This window comes from Danio aesculapii, chromosome 22, assembly GCF_903798145.1.
Source record: "Danio aesculapii chromosome 22, fDanAes4.1, whole genome shotgun sequence".
Taxonomy (NCBI): domain Eukaryota; kingdom Metazoa; phylum Chordata; class Actinopteri; order Cypriniformes; family Danionidae; genus Danio; species Danio aesculapii.
In genome coordinates, this window is record NC_079456.1 from 15,078,134 (window position 1) to 15,098,826 (window position 20,693).

The 20,693-nt window shown below is 33.8% G+C and overlaps 1 protein-coding gene and 1 long non-coding RNA gene across 2 annotated transcripts in view; both read right to left on the reverse strand.

Annotated features, from left to right (window-relative positions):
- lrp1ba (low density lipoprotein receptor-related protein 1Ba) overlaps positions 1–20,693 on the reverse strand; it is a 407,482-nt gene that overhangs the window by 101,386 nt on the left and 285,403 nt on the right. The window contains 6 exon segments of the mRNA XM_056448564.1: positions 1–43; positions 116–315; positions 2,129–2,310; positions 5,436–5,558; positions 11,399–11,484; positions 13,851–14,034. The exon segment at positions 1–43 is cut by the window's left edge and continues 146 nt beyond it. Of these exon segments, the coding sequence (XP_056304539.1) occupies positions 1–43; positions 116–315; positions 2,129–2,310; positions 5,436–5,558; positions 11,399–11,484; positions 13,851–14,034 (818 nt within the window).
- LOC130215860 (uncharacterized) lies at positions 19,003–19,676 on the reverse strand. Its single transcript, XR_008835749.1, has 3 exons — positions 19,608–19,676; positions 19,147–19,187; positions 19,003–19,067 (listed from the first exon to the last, which is right to left on the reverse strand). It is a non-coding gene; the product is annotated as an uncharacterized LOC130215860 (long non-coding RNA).

Sequence of the window (20,693 nt, forward strand, 5' to 3'; positions counted from 1 at the left end):
AATAATGTGAGACCGGTAACTCCACCTATATCTTGTATGGGGACTGGAGGTTGTAGAAAATTTTGTCAATGTCAATTTTGATCAAGACTTAGATTTGAGATATTAAAGCTCTTACCCTTGTGTCGTTTGGTACCATCTATATTGGCAAATAAGATATGGTTCTCGTCAGCCCAGTAGATCCTTTTGTTGACGTGGTCAATGGTCAAAGCTGAAGGGGAGCGTATTTCTGTATCGATTATGACGCGTGACTTGCTGCCGTCCATCCCGATCCGTCCAATTTGGGGCTGTTCACAACAGTCGATCCAGAACACATACCTAAGGCACCAATGGGAATGGATGTAGCTTTAAACTGCGCAATATAGTGCAACAGTCATGTTTCGGAGGTAAACCCACATACTACATTCATTTTCTCCACAAGGGAGTTGATTTTTAACCATATCTGATCAATCTTTAAACACACACCTACTGTGAGCTCTGAGGTTGTTGCAGTGATCAATGTAAAGTGCTTCTATTGAAGCCGTCAGTTACATTATTTCAACTTATTTTTTAAACACTCACCTTCAGTAGAATTTGGGGTGAAAAACTATATTTGCCTTGGTGTTTAGATGACAACGGCTTTTTGAAAGTGCACAAAATAACATTGGTGAACAACGGGACCATGTGTGGACTGAGGCCAGTTGCACACTTAGTTATAACTTGATTCTGTATGTGTGTGTTTTGCACCACTGAACCTAGTCTAAACAGAATTCTACATTCCAACTAAACATTTACAGATGCCTCTATTGAGCCTCAAGAGATGACAGTAGATTAAATCAAACGGATGAGCTCAGTTTGAAGGCTTCTGATTTCTTTCTGATTGGCTATTATGTCAGTTTAGGTCCTTCTAACTACATTCTATCTTAAGATCATGTGGTACAACCAAAGCAAGAACAAATTTAGTTACAAATAAACGAAACAGTGTCACGTATCAACATGAATTCCATAACTTTTTGCCAGCATGGTCTGAAGAACATCGGAGTCAAATTTGGTGAAAATCGGAAAAACGGTTTAGGATGAGTTCGAAAAAATAGATTTTCAGCCAAAAACAAAATGGCGCACAGGAAGTTCATATTTGGTATCAATGGTCTCGGCATGATCCAGGTAATATAACAAGACACATGTCATGTCAATAAGGAATACTTAGAAAAAGTTATTAGCATTTTTTTTTAATTGCTTATAAATTTTGGCCACAAGGTGGCGCTGCTCAATAATTTTTTGAGTACCTTCAGGGCATGGTGTTGAAGATGCATCCCATGTTTTGTAATGATACGTGAATTTGTTTGTGAAATTTAGCATTTTTTTGACAAAAATTTAAATGGGAGACGCTCAAAATAGCTGACCTGGAAAAATCGAACATTATTCGACTCGGCATGCTCTGTCGGAAGAGAGCATGCCGAGACCAGAAGAGACCAGTTTTCTGAGTTTTGGACAAAGGGTCGAGAAGATTTAAGCAAAAAAAAGCTATTTTCTGTATGTCTAGACCACTAAGGGGCAGTGCTCCGAAACGCTGCAGATAACCTCAGACCAACGGTGTCATAACACACACCAAGTTTGGTGTGAATACGTCAATGCGTTACGGAGATATTGCTTCAAGTCGATTTTCGCAAGCTCTACATTAGATTTGTTCGCAAGTTAAACAAAAACAGTTGGTCTAATCAACTTGAATTCCATAACTTTTAGTCAGCATGGTCTGTAGATCATGTGACTCAATTTTGGCCAAAATCAGATAAACAGCCTAGGACGAGTTTGATCAAATAGGTTTTGCAAAAAATTCAAAATAGCAATTTTTTTTTTTGCTTTGCTGCTTGGCCCCTAGTTACAGTTTAAGCAAGAACTTACGATCAACAAATGTAACCATACCCAGGAACATAGAGCATATTTAGAAAAAGGCATCGCCATCTACTGGCGTAGCACGTTTAATACAGTTTTTTTCAGATATGTGTAATTTTTTTTATTTATTCTAATTTTAACATGACTTTTTGGTTGGAGTTAAAAAGGTTATGCTGGGGGACTTTTCAGAACCAAAAATGTGCTCAACAGCAATGCGCTCTGGGATTGTGGACAATAAGTAACATTAAGCCTCATTTACCCTGTCAGAGTGTCGAGAGCCAGAGCAGTTGGATTTCTCAATCCAGTCCTCAGCAGTACAGTAGGGTAGAGTCCATTAGCTTTCGCCACCTCGAGGGTCTTTCTCTCGCCGTCACACCAATACAAGTTCTTGCCGATCCAGTCGACCACGAGAGCACTGGGGACCGACGTCCTGTGAACCACCTGGGAAAACAGCAGTCAAGCACAGCTGGTCTCTTTGGCCACTTATTCACGTGCATTTGCTCACAGATAGAGCTGCAGAGAACAAGTGCTTCCTGGTAGAAAAGTACAGAATGGAGAGTAGCAGCTAAAGGAGAGTCTTTGCTGTTTTATTGGTATAAAACAAAACAAAGCAAACTGAAATTGTCAATATAGACCAACAATTGCTAAGAATGAGCTAGCATAGCCAGCAAATGAGCTATTTTTCAACTGCAGTAAAAGGCATTCAGTCATAAAAAGGCATAGGGAGGCGTTGATTCCTCAAATAAAAGGTAAAAATTCAATGGTAAAAATAACCTCTACATATGTGGTTCTCAGCTGGTGGCTGTAAGAATAGCTCGCATAGCTGTTAGCCAGCAATTTAGCAAGTTTTCACTTGCTAAAATTAAACTACAGCAATGTTGTGTTTGAAGCCAACCTTAACACTTTTTGTAAAGGTAAAATCTAGGTTTGGAAACTGATCCGTTGTGCTACACTTGGTTATTATTGCTAATTACCAGTGAGCTACAGTACAAAACCACACATCAGTCTCCCTGAAAATCCAAAATGACAAGAAAAGTTCCCAAAAGAAGAAGTTTCACACGCAAAACACACTTCACAACATTTCACTCCCGCTCCTGATCACAAAAAAACACTGTTTTGGCATAAACAATGCTCTTCCCAGCTGGTGGATAATACAGTGCTTTTAATCATTTTCGCTCTTGGTTGCTGGTGCCCCCTGCCTAGCGCTTTAAGAGTAAGAGTAACATTTTGCAAGCTGATGAACATTAGAGATGAACATGAAAGACATTTCGCCTCAGACTGGGTCATAGTATCAGCGCTAATTAAAACTAGCCTAGCCATGATCAATTTCGACATCTTCACAGGTTTTTTTTAGATGCTGTGCTCACCAGGGAAACTAGCATCCTCAGTTAACTGTTTTAGAATGATTTAAGATATAAGCCATAATAATGAGTTGAGTTAGCAAAACAACAGCAGTGGAGTGTGGAGAATCAAATTCAATTATTTTACAATAGCAATTTTACTAGGTGCAAACTTACAGTACGGTGCGACATATTTTCAAGATCAACATCTCAATAGTTTAGCATTTTATTCTCCCCAGTGTCAGTATAAGGTGTATGTTCATACTTCATGTTTAGACGGAGCTCTGACAGTTTGCCTAGAATGCACAGTATACTGACAAAGAGAAAAAGAAAGCTGAACACATTGATTTTGTTTGTTTTATATGCACACGAATGTATTCTAGTAGCTTGATAATAATCTAATTGTCTGTCTACGGCGAATGCCTAAAATGTCTTAATTTGTGTCTCGAAGATAATTGAAGCTCTAAGAGGTTTTCAGCCTTTTTTTGGGTGTGGACTTACTCTTTAAGCTACTCAAAGTGATCTCATAAAAAACATCATAATTCTTTTTGCCCCCAAATTTTGGTCAAAACGTGTACTGCTACCGGTATTTTCGTGTGATTATTAATATTTGAGTCCATGTGACATGAAATGCTCCTTACATTAATAAGTGCTCCATTTGTTCACCTTCGAAAAGCTGAGTTTCCTAACTTACGGTCGGTCACAAACAAACCGGGGGCTCGTCCGGGATGAAAAAGCAGAACTGATGCTTTCATTAATAATGGAGTGATAGTTTAACTGGAAATACTGTCTACTCTTTCACTTTCATTGCTTAACTAGTAATAGTTGGTATTGTGGTCATGAAATGACTTTTATGTATGCAAATAAGTCAATCAAGTGACATATTATATATTTTTGAAACCAAATTTTGGTCGAAATTTGCACTGCTACCAGTATTTTCATGTGGTGTATTGCATTTTCTTGATTAGATGCAATTTTGTGGAATTTACTACTACTAGCATTTTCATGCTAAACACTTTGTTGATTTTTAACGTAAAATTTTAAATGAATATTCAAAAAAAGCCTTTGAAACTACATTAAAAGCTGAAAATGAGGCATATTTGCTATTAATCAAAGCGTTTGTCATGAGAATTTGTAGCTTGCAATGCCAAAATCGCCAACAATGTCCCTCAATCACTCGCTAAATGTTATTTATCATCTTCTTTCCTTCAACGTTTGATGAAAATAATCGCATAGTGGATTTATTTAGCCTTCAGTTTCAACATTGAGAATAACTTTATCACCTTACTTCAATGCCTTTACAGAAACTCTACCCCTCTCTCTCTCTTTCTCTGAACTACAGCACACTATCATAAATCAGTTCAAGATCCAAAGTTCAATCAAGCTTAATGAGCCATTATGGCCCGATATTAAACATAACGAGCTCTGGCGGCCCAGCAGGGCAAGGCTGGCACACTATGCCCATTTTCTGCCCTGAGTAATATACACAAGGGCATTGATGGAGAGAAATATGTAGACAGACATCCACACACACATACATTACACTGTGTCAGTGCATCTCTGGCTCATTTTATAAAAGAAATCCCACTTATCCTTAAAGCGAGACATGAAAATGCACCCATTTCTTTTTAAATTTGAGGCTTTTCGGAATGATGATTTTTTAATTTTTTTTATGATTTTTTATGATTTTTTTTCAGTCTAATGTAAAGAAGATACCTAAAATGCACTTGTAAGTGGTTCTTTTGTAGAAGTTTATCAATTTGCGTCTGCAGATTTTAACTGCGATACATTTTTAAAGGCTGTTTCCTCAAAATTAGTGTTTTCCCTTATAGTGACCCTTAAATCTAATCTTCAACAGCTTTAAAACACCAAACTGCAAAGTTTTATTCATATCTGATTTCTGAAGGATTTTAGATAGGGATTTTTTTCATACACAATTTTCCTGATTATATACAACAAAATCTTCTCAGTTAATCAAATTAGTCCAAATTTAAATAAATCGTGCTATTAAAGCAATCTATTTAACTCCAGTATCTTGCTAGAAAGCAAAAGAAGATTTTGAACATATCTGCAAAGTCTTCACAATCAAAAACTGCCCGAGCACAGAGGTGACAGGAATCAAATTTACCCAGGGGCAAAGTGATATTTGCATATGTCGGTTTGGGCAATTTTAGATGATTTCAAGAGTAATTCAACAGAAACGCACATAGATATTCATAGATGTACCTTGAGGTCGCTTCCGTTGAGGCGCATTCTGTTGATTCTGCGTCCGCTGGGTCTGCTAGTGTCAATCCAATAGATCAACTCCTTCCTGGAGTCAAAGTCTAGAGAGATGACATTACTGAGTCCCTGCAGAGACGCAGACAAAGAGAAAGAGACAGGCGAAGCGTTAGATTGACAGATGGGATTTTAAAGAGAAAAAAATAAGAGGATTTCTTTCTTTTTTTTTCAAAGAGAGATGCATTCACGTTTCACATTTCTATCTTAAGAATACTTTTTAAATATTACATTTCCAAAAATTGGAAATATTACGTCTTAAATATTACATTTCAAAAAATTGTCCCTGGTTCAGTAGTCTAGTCTTATGTATATATAATGTATGTGTGTTTGACCCTAGACCACAAAACCAGGGTCAATTTTTGGAAATTGAGATTTCTCAATTGAGATTTCTCATCTAAAAGCTGAATAAATATGTTTCCAATTGATTTACGGTTTATTAGGATAGGACAATACTTGGCAGAGATACAACCATTTGAAAATTTGGAATGTGAGGGTTAAAAAAATCTAAATATTGATAAAATTGTTCTTAGCAATGCATCATCTAAATTAAAAAATTAAGTTTTTATATATTTACAGTAGGAGATTTACAAAATGTCCTCATGGAGCATGATCTTTACATATTATACTAATAATTTTTGGCATTAAAATAAAAAAAATCTCCTATGACTTTTGATTTTTGGCTATTCCCCATAATACACCCATAAATCATAATGCTGCGTTCACACCAGACGCGAAAGAAGCGTCAAGCCCGAGTGAGTTACATGTTAAGTCAATGCAAAGACGCGAATAGACATCCTGCAGCGCGATACGCATGAATGAGGCAGCTGGAATGACGCGATTCACACGACTGTGGTGCAAGTTGAGCATTTGGCGTGATTGACGCATGAATCACTCGAGTTGAAAAATCCGAACTTCAGCGGACATTCGCACCATGTTAATCAATCAGGAGCTTTCTCTTGTAGGGGAGTGATTATGACGTAGCGACTGTTGTTGGTGTCCAGGGGGAGAATCCTCCTGCCGACACTAGACAACAGCTCATCAAAATGGGCTCGGCTCAGTCGGAAGCACCGCTGAAAGCTTCCATCATCCAGGTACAGTTTCTGGAGAAGTTTTGGAGCTAACAGAGCTGGATGGACCTCAGAATTAATCTAGTGGACTCAGGCACGGCTTTAAACGAATTGTTGCTGTTTTTCAGTTTTTCATATCGTGGTGCATCCAATGTCATACCCAATTCAATACCAGCGCTTCCCACACATAAGACTTTACCTCAGCAGCCCGGTTCTGTGTAGGTAAGAAACAGAATACTCCGCCACAGACTCGCATGCTCTGCTGTTGCAGACCCACAGATATGCACTGGACACCTGTTCTGACTTTGGTAGTAGCTTTGAAAAGAGCCTTTTACTAAATAGACTGATTCAGCTCATTATTTAGGGTGACAAAACATCCTCTTTTTCCCGGACAGGTCCTCTATTTGGGACTTGCGTTCAGCCAGGATTTCTAATTCGCCTAACATGTCCTGGATTCTGCTTTCGCCATCCATAGCTGCGTTTTTACATTGCTTTATATGCAGGGCTCTATTCTGCCACCCTAGGCGCGGATATAACTGCTGAGGATGCGGGTGGTGAGGGAGGTGTCGCCGCCCTTTCTAGTCTGCCACCCTAGGTCGTCCTAGATCACACTGGCCCCGTTTATACGCAAACTTTGGCTGGTGCATCTCAATCTCTGAGCAGCACCAAGGCTACAACAGAGAGATAGAGAGCAGATTTGACCTGTATGTGGTGCACATGGATAGTAGGAGTAAAAAGGTGGATTTCTTTTTTTTTTTACTTGAACACACTGAAAAGAAACAGTGTCATGTATAAGGTGTTAAATGCCAAACATTTTTGTTGTTTTAATTGTCTGTTAAATAAGAATAAGAAATGATTCTGCTGCTGAGGGCCATTACAGTTTAAAAGAAAGAATGGTATTACTTTCAGGCAGAGGGAAAATGAAAGAGGCATTCCCATATTTAACTCTTCTTTAAAAAGCCCAGAAAGATAAAGTGCTCTGATAAACAGTGTCAGCTTTGCACGTGAGTTTGCAGTTCTGTCTTTCTTTACATTGTCGGACTTTTCCCATGTGGGAAATAGGGTGGAATCTGTGCAATATATTATGCAAATAGAATGAATTTTGATTAATAAAATTCTTCTTAAAAGTGACAATATTTTATGTGCTGTGGAGAAAAGGTGTGTTTCAATCTAGCTACTGCAAGTATATTTATGTTAAAGATAATATGCGTAATATATATTATTATAAAACTAATAATGTTTTGTTTGGGAACATTGATACAGCCATAATCTTCTTATGATGCAAATACAGATTAAACTGCTCTGGTCATGTGAATGTTTGCACTAACCATACTGCACATTTTTATTCATTTAACAATAACTTATAACAGTAACTCCCTATTTCTGCTGCCCAGTTTGAAAAGATTTTTTCAGCTCGAAACTGGATCAAAAATTCATCAAGAAGCTGTGTGTGAAATTGAAACTTTGGACCCTCAATCTTTAGCAGTTAACAATTATTTTTTCTTTTGTTCCTGCTCTCAGCTGTTTCTACCATTGGCTGATGGTAAAAAATAAATAACTGAAGTGACCTTTAATTAGTATTTTGCACTTTAAAAAACATATTTTTGTTTATTCAATTAAGATTTTTTTAGGGTCTTAATATTTATTCTTTTTTATATATTCTTATGTAAAAGGTTCACAATTATGCAACCAATAGTTAATAAATTGGTTGTTTTTTTTCCATACTTACTGTTGCTGACTTTTGTTCTCAGTTTGATCTAGCCGTTCATACATTCCACTCAACGAAAAAGGTAAAAGTAAAGTATTCTTAATTTGTGCTGATTATTGTATCGGATTTGTATCGGTATTGGTTCGTACTGAAGCCTGCAATATCGGTATTGTATCGGAAGTTAAAATGTTGTATCGGGACATCCCTACTTATAGTATGCAATTCTTTTATCCTTAATTGTAAGTCACTATGGATAAGCATCTGATAAATAAACAGTAAATTTAAAATTTAAGATATAATAAAAGTTTTCTGAAGCAGCTTATCAAATTCATAACAATAACCCCAACACCAAACATCAAAATGCACTCAAGTCAACTTACTCATTACAGCACTTTTGCAATACCTTTCGCTTATAATTTTCAAGATGTCGGCTCCGAAATGAGCGCGACATCCTGTGTCTGACAGACGCTTCCCATCATGCTCCGCTCAGACCACAGCCAATCACTTTCTCAGTAGGGGTTTTTCACATTCTCCTGTGTGTCTCATTGACTCGAACCCCCCACCGCGTCCACATCTAATTTGCTGGACCAGACCTTTTAAATCAAACTGATGGAGTTTCTGACTGATGAATGCAGTCAAGCATGTGGTTTTAACTGCTCCTTCCATGACGAAGTGCTCAATTTCTTTCACACACTCAAAGCTGAAAGAGATTTTCCCAACTTACGGTCATTTGCAAACAAATGGGGGGCTCGTCCGGGATTAAAAAGCAGAAGTGATGCTTTTGTTAATAATGGAGCAATCGTTTAAGTGGAAATGCTGTCCACTCTTTCACTTTCATTGTTAAAGTGGGAACAGTTAGTGTTATGGTCACAATATGACCTTAAAGCATGCAAATAAGTCAATCAATGACTTAGATGCATGTTTGTGAATTTCTATAAAGCTCGATGCTGTGTTTTCTCCCTTTTAAATTGTTGTGTGGTAAATATAAATTGTTCACTTTGCAAAAATCATAATAACTTTAAACGTTACAAAAAATTTGTCAATATTATAGGTTTTACGACAATGACAATTCTCCTTTTGTAGTCAAAAAAACTGTACAAAATTAAAAACTGTTGAATTACTTTAATTTTCAATGCAAAATTTAATAAAAGCTTAGACAAGGGGGCTCGTCCGGGATTAAAGAGTTTAACTTATGTTTTCATATTAATGATGACTAATGTTACTTACTCATCAGAAATGACTAAAAGAGCCACTAGTTATACTTTTCATGATCATTTAAGTAGAAATACTTGATATTCTAGTCACAACATGACCTTTTCATGTGCAAATATTCAATATTTGTGTCAGTCAAGTGTCTGAAACAATGTTTGAGGCTCAGGTTACTCCTGTGAATTTCTATAAAACATCTTAGGTGGTTCTTGGTGATGTGTTTTCTCCCTACCATGGCATCAAGTTGATAATTTAAAGATTTTTATTTTTTAAGATTTTTAAAACATTACAAATATATTGTCTTTATCAAAGAATTATTTTAATTTTAACTTCAAACTTGTACATGCTTTTTGACAGGGGGACTCAGCTGGGTGTTTAATATCCTAACTTTTTTCTTTTTGTTAATAAAGACTACTGTGATTTCATTGTGAGAAATTATTAAAAGGGCCAACAGTTTTACTCTCCATGGCATTTTAACAAGGAATACTTGAAATTCCAGTCACAATATGACCTTTCCGTGAGCAAATATGTACTATTTGTGTCGGACAAGTGTCTGAAATTATGTTTGAGGCTCAAGTTGATTCTTAAGGTGGTCCTTGATGCTGTGTTTTCTCACTTTTCAATGTTTGGACGATCAATGTAAAATTTCAAAGTGGTAAAAATCATAGTAACATGTTGACATTTTAAGATAATTAAAAGAAAATTCTTTAGACAAAACTTTTTTTAAGTATTACAAAAAAAATTGTCTATGTTATAGGTTTAACAGCAACGCAAATTATTTGCTGCTGAAAAACAAAACAAAATCAACAACACATTTGAGTTATTTTCGTTATTTATTTAATATCCCTAGTTCGGGATAAAAGAGACATTATTTATACTTCTCATGATCATTTAAGTAGAAATACTTGATATTCTAGTCCCAAAATGACCTTTCCATGGGCAAATATTTAACATTTGTGTCAGTCAAGTGTCTGAAATGATGTTTGAGATTCAAGTTGATCTTGTGAATTTCTATAAAACATCACAAGTGGTTCTTAATGCTGTGTTGTCTCCCCTCTCAATGTCTGGATGATAAATATAGTTTGTTTACATTGCAAAAATAACAGTAGCATGTTGATATTTATGATAATTAATTTGTTTTTGTTTAGACAACACATTTTTTAAAATATTGTCTACATTATATGTGCAAATTATTTGCAAAACAAAACAAAACAAAACAAAACAAAACAAAACAAAACAAAACAAAACAAAACAAAACAAAACAAAACAAAACACAAAACAAAACAAAACAAAACAAAACAAAACAAAACAAAACAAAAAACAAAACAAAACAAAACAAAACAAAACAAAACACAAAACAAAACAAAACAAAACAAAACAAAACAAAACACAAAACAAAACAAAACAAAACAAAACAAAACAAAACAAAACAAAAAACAAAACGAATAGTTTATGTATAAAAAGGGGGGCTCGTCTGGTAATAATGAACTTAATTTTACTGGTTAGAAATGATTAAAAGAGCTACAAGTTATACTTTTCATTATCATTTAAGTAGAAATACTTGATTATCTAATCACAATATGACTTTTCATGGGTGAGTATTCAATATTTGTGTCAGTCAAGTGTCTGTACCGATATTTCAGGCACATGTTTATCTTGTGAATTTCTATAAAACATCACAGGTGGTTCTTGTTGTGTTTTCCCTTTTGAGAATTGGCATGTTATGGTATGTCTATATTAAGCTCCATATGTTCTTAGCATGTGTGCTTTTATGAAAATAACTAAGTATGGATTTGCAAGGGAATACGAAGGAATGGGAACATGCTAATGAGATATCTAAATATCAAGGCATCTGTGAACACCAAGGCACTATAGTGATCATAAAACATGATTTTAAACACATTTATAAGTTATATTTTGTTTACCTGCTTCAAAAGAGTGTAGTTTGATCCATCCAGACTGATCTTTCTGATTTCATGATGGTCGGCAAGGATAAGAAAAGGCTGCTCCGCTAGAAAAGAAATTGATTTTTATATACACAGTATTACATTTCTTCTGTATTTATTTATTAATATCGTTGATATATGTTCTATCTATCTATCTATCTATCTATCTATCTATCTATCTATCTATCTATCTATCTATCTATCTATCTATCTGTCTGTCTGTCTGTCTGTCTGTCTGTCTGTCTGTCTGTCTGTCTGTCTATCTATCTATCTATCTATCTATCTGTCTATCTATCTCAGTATCTGATATTTCTGATTTCTTAAAGGAAAAGATAAATAATACATATATTAGTAAATCCTATCATTGTGTTATTTATTTTATTTATTTCACCACACTATGTCTCTTAAAAGCATCCAATGCTGTTATAAACCACAGACACAGTCTAACTTTAATCCAGCTTGACTGCGAATAGATTTAAAAAGTACTCTGTATGTCAAAGTATTCGGCTACATGTATATATTGGGGTTTGAAATACATTGAAAAGCCTTTAAATAAGTGTTTGTGTTGCTATATGGATTATTCCAGCTGCGAGACACGACTGCAACTTCAGTCTGATGACTTGAAATCGATTTCCCGTGAGCTGCCAACGCTTGAACATCCACTTCCTGTCAAGACCGGGACTTAGACATGCCAATCATACACAAACAGAGCTTTATTACTTCAGTCTCTGTGTGTATCTGTACGTGTGTGTGTATGTATGTGTGTGTGTGTGTGTGTGCGTGTGTGTGTGTGTGTGTGTGTGTGTGTGTGTGTTTCAATGCGAAAAGTACTGTAGATTAATAAAGGCAAATGTACTGCTGGTATTATGTCATAGAGATATTGAATTAGTAGGTAATACCATGGTAATTTGATATATCTTCTGATTATTAAGTGATATAAATAGTACAAAAAATAAAACATATATTTTGCAACCCTAAAAAACATAAAAATATTAAAAATATAATATTAAACATAAAAATATATGAAACACTGAGTTAAAATAATAGATATATTTTTATGCATTAATCTAATGAGAACATCCCTATATAATATATAAACACACATATATGCACATTACAATTAGGCAAACATTTAAATTATTGCTTTAGTGGCAGAGTCCAGACACTAGTTCTGTCTTGTCCTGTATGTTGTGCTCGACTCTGGTCGAGCACTCCTTTTCTGTCATTATGTGTCTCTGTATGGGCGCCATCGTGAATGTGCTCAGGCCATGCGCACTCCCGCTTGATGTGGGTGCGCAAGGTCTGTGCGTGCTTGGGACGCGTGCCCTTGTACTCGTTTTTGTGTTTTGTTCTGTTGGCATCGCGCCATTTCATTCTCAGCGTCACAGTCTGGTCGGTTCAGGCCTATGTGTGAGTGCACGGCAGGAGCGTTGCTAGACATAAAGCTCTACTGGGGCTCTAAAGCTCTACATATAGATGTATGTATATATATATATATATATATTCGGTTGCACGTAGAGAATAACGTCTTTATTCTGGGATTGCCATTTACTGAGGCACTGGCGATTTTTACTGGGGCACGTGCCTCAGTAAATGGGGTCTAGCGACGCCCCTGGCGCACAGTAAGGTGTTTTTATTCATCGTGTGCTCGTGTCTTGTGTCTGTTTATGTTTGTGTTGTCTAAGCACGTGGCTAAGTGTTTACATTATGGCCGCGTGCTTTAGAATTGTGCTTTAGTGTTGTTTTGTGAACACGCGGTTAATAAGTTCTCTCATTGGCTGCGTGTTCTTGTCCTGTTTTACTTGAGCACATGGCTTGTGGTGTTTTCTTGTGTCATATGCTCTCCCGTCTATTGTCTAGTCCCACCCTCCTTGTTAACCCGTTATTAGTTCATTATGTTCACCTGTTTGTGTGGTAATTATTTCTGCTTATATTCTCCTCATGTCTGCTGTCCTGTGCCAGTTCGTCATCGTCGTTTCCTGTCTTGTCCTGTCCTCCAGCCCTGATCCCTGCCAGTCTGCCCAGTCTAGTTTGTTTTGATTGTTTATTTGTTTTATTAATGTTTTCCCCCTCGGGGTAGTTTGTTTTGCCTTTCATTTTATTTTATTATAAATAAAACCCCATTTCGTTGGCAATTAAGTCCTCTCTCTTTCCCCTACCCATGATTGTGACACTCTCAGCATGTGAGTGATATTAGTAAACAGGCACTAAATGACTATATATGAACATGTGTGTGTTTTAATACAGTAAATAACCACAGACAACTGCCATACGTCCCACCTGGATCCACTCTCAGCCAATCAGAGCTCGTCTCCAGCTGATTAACTAATAGTCTTCAAGCTCCTGTAGTTTTTGTCTAAATATAAACCGCAGTGTGTGTGGGTCGACAGGAGCTCATTCACACCAGTGTGTGTGTTGACTAGAAGAGTACCTGAGAGAGACCTGCAGCTGTGGGTGTTGCTGGCGGGCCGCTGGTAACCGTCGGCACACAGACATTGAAATGAGCCGTACGTGTTGACACACTGCTGACTGCAGGGAAACTGCTCGGAACACTCGTCCACGTCGATGCACGTCCTGCCGTCATGTTTCAGACGGAAGCCTGGCCAGCAGGAACACTGGAGGACAGACAACAGAGAGGAGGGTTCATGGGGATGTACGCATTAATAATAACAATAATAACAACAATAATAATAATAATAACTACAACAACAACAACAACAATTGTCTAAAGAATTATTATTATTATTATTTTCATTATTATTGTTATTATTATTATTATTATTATTATTATTATTATCTAAAGCAATATTTGTGAATAAATATTATATATTGTATTTTTGTATGCCTCAATAATAATAATAATGTGTAGAGCAATATTTGTTTGAAAATGTTAGAAAAATATATTGTAATACATTATATAACAACATTTTTACAAATACAAAAAAGGAATGTTTTTAAAGTTATTTATATTTAATTTATTTAACAAATCACATAACATGAAATTTATTTTTAATTACTCTGAAATATAGTTTCACATAAATAAATAAATAAATAAATAAATAAATAAATAAATAAATAAATAAAGGAGTCATTAGATTCATGCATTTCATAAAATTGGTTTACAGGAACTGAAAAAATAAGTGTGTGTGTGTGTGTGTGTGTGTGTGTGTATATATATATAGATAATATACATATATACATATGTAAATATATATACATATATACAATGTATATAATTCCTTATTAACATTATTATTTTTATTAATATTATTATTATTAAAAATGAATATGAATGAATTATATTATTAAGACACAGTCACTTTATCATAATTATCATGTTTACAAGCCTTTTGCACTATATATTCTGCACAACTCTGGTTTGCACTCCTTGCCATATGCCCTTATGCGTAATTGTATTGTTTACAAATGTAATTTTTTTTTTACTTATATTTTAAGATTACATTATATGTGCAATTGTATTTATTGTATTTTCTTTTTTAAAATTCTACTTTTTGTATTAATATTATATGCTAGGCACCTAGGGTTTGAGAGTAACACAATTTCGATTCTCTGTATGTCCTGTACATGTGGTTGAATTGACTTTGACTTTGAATCAACAGTCATGATTAATCACATCTATATACTTTTGTTACATCATTTTTGTGGATTATATATTTTTATAACATATAACAAAAATGAAATGATACAAAACATAGAAATTGATATGTCGATAATACACTGTAAAAAAAAAAAGTTGAATAAACTTAAAATAATAAGGCAACCTATCACACACAGCTTTTTGAGTTAACTCAACAAACAGGGTGTGAAGACCAGTCAACTCAAAATATTTTGTTGAATTCCTTGTTTACTCAACAAGATCTTTTGTTTGCTGAACAAAAAATATCATGTTTACTCAACAAGATCTTTTGTTTGCTGAACAAAAAATATCATGTTTACTCAACAAGATCTTTTGTTTGCTGAACAAAAAATATCATGTTTACTCAACAAGATCTTTTGTTTGCTGAACAAAAAATATCATGTTTACTCAACAAGATCTTTTGTTTGCTGAACAAAAATTATCATGTTTACTCAACAAGATTTTGTTTGCTGAACAAAAATTATCATGTTTACCCAACAAGATTTTGTTTGCTGAACAAAAATTATCATGTTTACCCAACAAGATTTTTTTTGTTTACTGAACAAATTAGGACAAACTGATCCATTATGCATTCACTAATAATTTTTAGGATTCAAATTAAATACACAAGAAAAGTCAATTCACTTTTTAAATTTTTTTTAACTGTGTTAAAAAAAACTATACAAAACATTTTCTTTCAAAATCAGCATTTGACATAAGCAGTGTTTAGCACTGGGCAAGTTTGTACACAACTAGTACTGAATGTTTTAAAACCAAGCTATTATTGTGTCCAAACACTCAAACCAGATGAATATAAAGTCATCTAATCAGAGTAAACCTTAAAAGCTACTCCATTCAAACAGTCTATAAAGTGTACTGCACTTTTGTCAACAAAGTATACCAAGTCCAAAAACAGACCTCAAAACATTCTCAGTCCAAACAACCTATAAAGCATTTAGTGTTTTTTGGTATATCAAAACTGAGAATACAGTAATATTGCATCTTAAACACCAAACCTTAGTAAAGTATGTTTCATATAGCATTTTAACTTTAGCACATACCTGTGTATTAAATGAAAAAAATACATCAAATTCAGTTAGCTTATACAGTTACACTCACGACTTTTTGTAACCAATGAAGTTTTTAACCAATGATTGTTGCAATGCCATTTGCAAAATGGCTTTGTGCATGTTTAAAAATTTGACTTCAGAGACTGAACTCTCGCAGAGCATGTGCCACCAACTTCCATGAAAACATGCTGAATCACTTCAAAAGTATATTTGAGTTCTTTTGGGTATTCCATAGTCAGTGCATACAAGAGACCGAACAAGTAAACAAAAGCTGCAGGCAGATCTGTAATATCCTGAAGTACAATGGCCTCCTCCAGGATTACAGCAAGCAAGGTTCATCACATAGGGCAGGGATGCAGAAGTGCCAACATCATCTTAAACCACAGTGAGGATTCTAGTCCTTACATCTCTGGTGCTGTGGTCTTCAGGGTCCGTGTCCTTATAGGTGATTAAGTAATGAAAGGGGAAATTAATTGATGTGTAATATAATTATTATTGTTATTATTATTATGCAATGAAAAAAGAAACATGTAATACTTTTGTACTTACATACAGTAACACATTATAGCTACACACTATGAATAGTTTATTAAGCAATAGCAAATGGTTAATAGCTTATCTGTAAAGTATTAACCCTACATTAATAGGTGTTAGTAAACTGTTTATAAATACAGCTACAAATGCTCTATTCTTGACTTATAAGCATCTATAATGTACTTAATAATTGTGTTTTTATACTTTGTTAATGATTTATTTTTCATTACCAATTTAAGTATTGCATTATTTACAAACCAGTGGTTTAAGTAGTTTTTATTTTTTTATCGCTCAGAATGAGTATTAAATTATTAATTAACTATTACAATTAACATTTCTATACATGTTATAATTAAGACATATACTAATAGTTACTTTTCATGTTTTGTATGCTTTATTAACTCAACTTCATCCAGTTTTGTGACCTAATCTAAAGTGAGGAGGACTATTTATGCTTTATAATCCCTTATAAATAACAATTAAAGGCTCCATATTAAATGAACAATACATCTTTGCTATCTTATCTAAACATACTGCAAATTGAAAAAAAAACAACAACAATATATATATTGAACAATATATTGACAACATTTGAATGTTATTTAGCAATGTTTAAACTTTTATTTTACATAAGATTGCAAAGATTAATTTTTTATTTGATACAGTTTCATTTGTATATTGTAAATGTTGTTTATTGTCCTGTTTAGAACATAACTGAGCCTTTAATTGTCATTTATCAGGGATTTATAAAGCATAAATAGTCCTCACTTTAGAGTAGGTCACAACTGGATGAAGTTAAGTTAATAAAGCATTTATTAACATAAAAAGTAACTATTATTATATACCTTAATAATAAGATATATAAATGTTAATTTGAATAGTTTATTAATCATTTACTTACGCATTCTGAATGATCTTAAAAACACCAACTATTCTTAAATAACTGGTTTGTAAAAATTGCAATACTTAAATTAGTAATGAAAAATTAATCATTTAAGTAAAAATAATACAATGATTAAGCACTTTATACATGTGCTTCTAGGTCAAGATTACAGCGTTTGTAGCTGTAGTTATAAACTGCTTACTAACATCTATTCATGTAGAGTTAATGCTTAACAGATAATAAATTAAATATTTGCTAATGCTAAATAAGTTATTTATAGTGTGCAGCTACTATAAAGTGTTACCAAGCAGACTAATGAATGTAGAATAGGGTATGAAAATGGGTAACTTACCAGACACATCTTGAGAAAGCAAGCAGAATTTTCACGCAGAAAAATTGTCAATCCCTCAAGAGCTGCTCTTTCTCGAAGGGTGACAAAATCAGTGACCTAAAGGAAAGTCATTAACAAAGGGTGTTTTACAATCTTATAAGGTTTTGTAAATTCAACAAATGGATTACAATTGTTTTGTAAGTAAAAATGTACTTTGAGCATAGTATTTTATTCATGCTGTTGAAAAACCTTGTGGCTTTATTTTGTGTAAAACGCAAAATAAGAATTTTAAAAAGAATTTTGGTTTCCATACAATGGTATTTGATAATGGTTGCATGATCAGATATTGAAAATAAAATTCCATAAACATAGAGTTTCATGTGACAATTACTTTGAGTTAAAAACTACAGTTATACATTTTCTAAGTTCCTCTTTGCATGTATTCATTTGAAATGGTAACTCAAAACAAGTGAAACATCTGTTACTTATCTTACTTCCATCACACTGTCAAAACACAACTTGACACAATTTGAATGAATGCAAAAGGGCTTGACAATTAAATTATTGCAATTACGTTTTATTAGACTGTTTTACCTGACCATGAAATTCATGCTTTTGTGTTTGACAGGACAAAATATGTTGCACATGTTAAAAACATCACACAGGTGCATAAGTAAAAAAATCTTAATGAGTACCTGCTCATACATCTTGTCCAAAAGTGTCTTCATCTCTGGACCCAATGAATCTTTTCTTTTTCTGTAGAGTTTCAGGAGAGGTGCTGTATATTTATCAAGTGACTCCATGAACTGTCTCAGGAGATCTACTTTACAGATCCGAGAAAACTCCATGCAAATCTACAGTATACAAAAAAACATACATAATATTTACACACACAATAAATATATATATATATATATATATATATATATATATATATATATATATATATATATATATATATATATATATATAGCAATGTAAATATTCAGAAAAATCTTGAATACAGAAGTATTCTGAATTACCTATAATAATAATAATAATAATAACAATGTTTTTTGTTATTTTTTGCACTATCAACACTACCTTAAATGAAACCAAAGCAATTGCAATATAGTGACTTACCTCTACCTTTAAAAAAAGTCCAGGCCACCTTTCTTTAATTTCTTCCACTAGTGGCTGAATCTCAACAACTTCTTTTTGACAAAGAGAAAAGGTTTTTTGCATCTCATAGTGAATGACTGGTCAAATTTCACTGATGATAGCAAGTCTTACCTCCTCAAGGGAATCTTGCATTGCATTATGTCAATAGAGTCCTTTTGATCAAAAAAGAAAGAAAAAAGATATTTTCAGCCATTTTACATATTTACTGTAAATTAAAGCTTGTTGACTGTTAAAGCAAGTTGGTCTGAATATGCTGGACATTTAGTTTTTGCAAGGAAATTTGTCTTGGATACCTGATCTGATATCTTACCTGATGCTTATTGTATTAATCGTGTGAGTTATTAAAGCAAATGACTCGATTGAAATCGCTATTTGTTTCAAATACAAGCACCCAAAACTTTTAATGATGTCAGATGATGTTTTAATGATGCCAAAAACAAGTGCACGAAACAATTAACCCACAGCTAAATTATAACAAATAGTTACGTATTAGGATACACGTGACGTGCACATCAAAGCCAACATATCAAATAATATAACGTTAGATGACAACAAAAAAGATGTATACATACCTATGATTTAGCAGAAATGCGGGCCTGCTCTGAACCGCGCTCTCTATCACGGTCTCTTACATCATTATTACACTGGTAAAAGATCGGGCAGTCAGATGGATAGCACATCGTACATAAAAAAACATACAAACAAATATATAAAATTGATTTTGAAAACGATTGACACATACCTGTAACTCCGCAGAAAGAACGATGGTCCGTTTTGGCGCGCGCACAAGACTCTGCAGGTACCCCCCGCAGCGAGCTTTGAAAGTAAATCGCGCATGCGCTAGAAGCTTATAACGCGCATGCGCCAACAAGAAGGGCACGCATCAACGCAAAACTAAGACTTTTGTATTAGTTCAACAAAACATTATAAGTTTTCAACATTGAAGCACCATATTTGTTGAACAAACTAACTATTATTTGTCAACATTTCAAATGAAAATATTTTAGTTCAGTTAACTTATTAAATTCTGTTCAGAGAACTTTTTGAAAGTTGGCGTTTTTACAGTGTACGAATCTTACATATTTTAGATCTAAATATATATAAAAAAAAACATTTTCACAAATATATACAGTATTGTGTATATTAACAGTATGCAAATGCAATCCTTATTGTTGCATGCAGTTAGTCTTGATTATTAATACAAACAAAACAAAAGCTTAATTTAAATACAGCTTATTGTTATTATTATTATTATTATTAATAACAATAATAATAATAATAATAATAATAATAATAATAATAATAATAATAATAATGCTGTTGTTATTATTATTATTATTATTATTATTATTATTATTATTATTATTATTATTACAAAAATGTGAAATGTAAAAAAAAATCTAAAACATTTTGACATGGTAAACAATATAAACATTTTGGAACTGTATTAAGAAAATAATTAGATAATAATTTAAATAATTTCTTAATCCTATTTCCTGTCTGGCATTTGAATGAAATACGACCATGTCAAATTTACTACACCACTAATGAGAGACTAATGGACAGAAGTGAGCCCTGAAACAAAAACGATGTTCACCAACTTTCGAGATCATTAGTTCAGTCATTAGTCCTTCCTCTCAAATATACCATGTTTACAC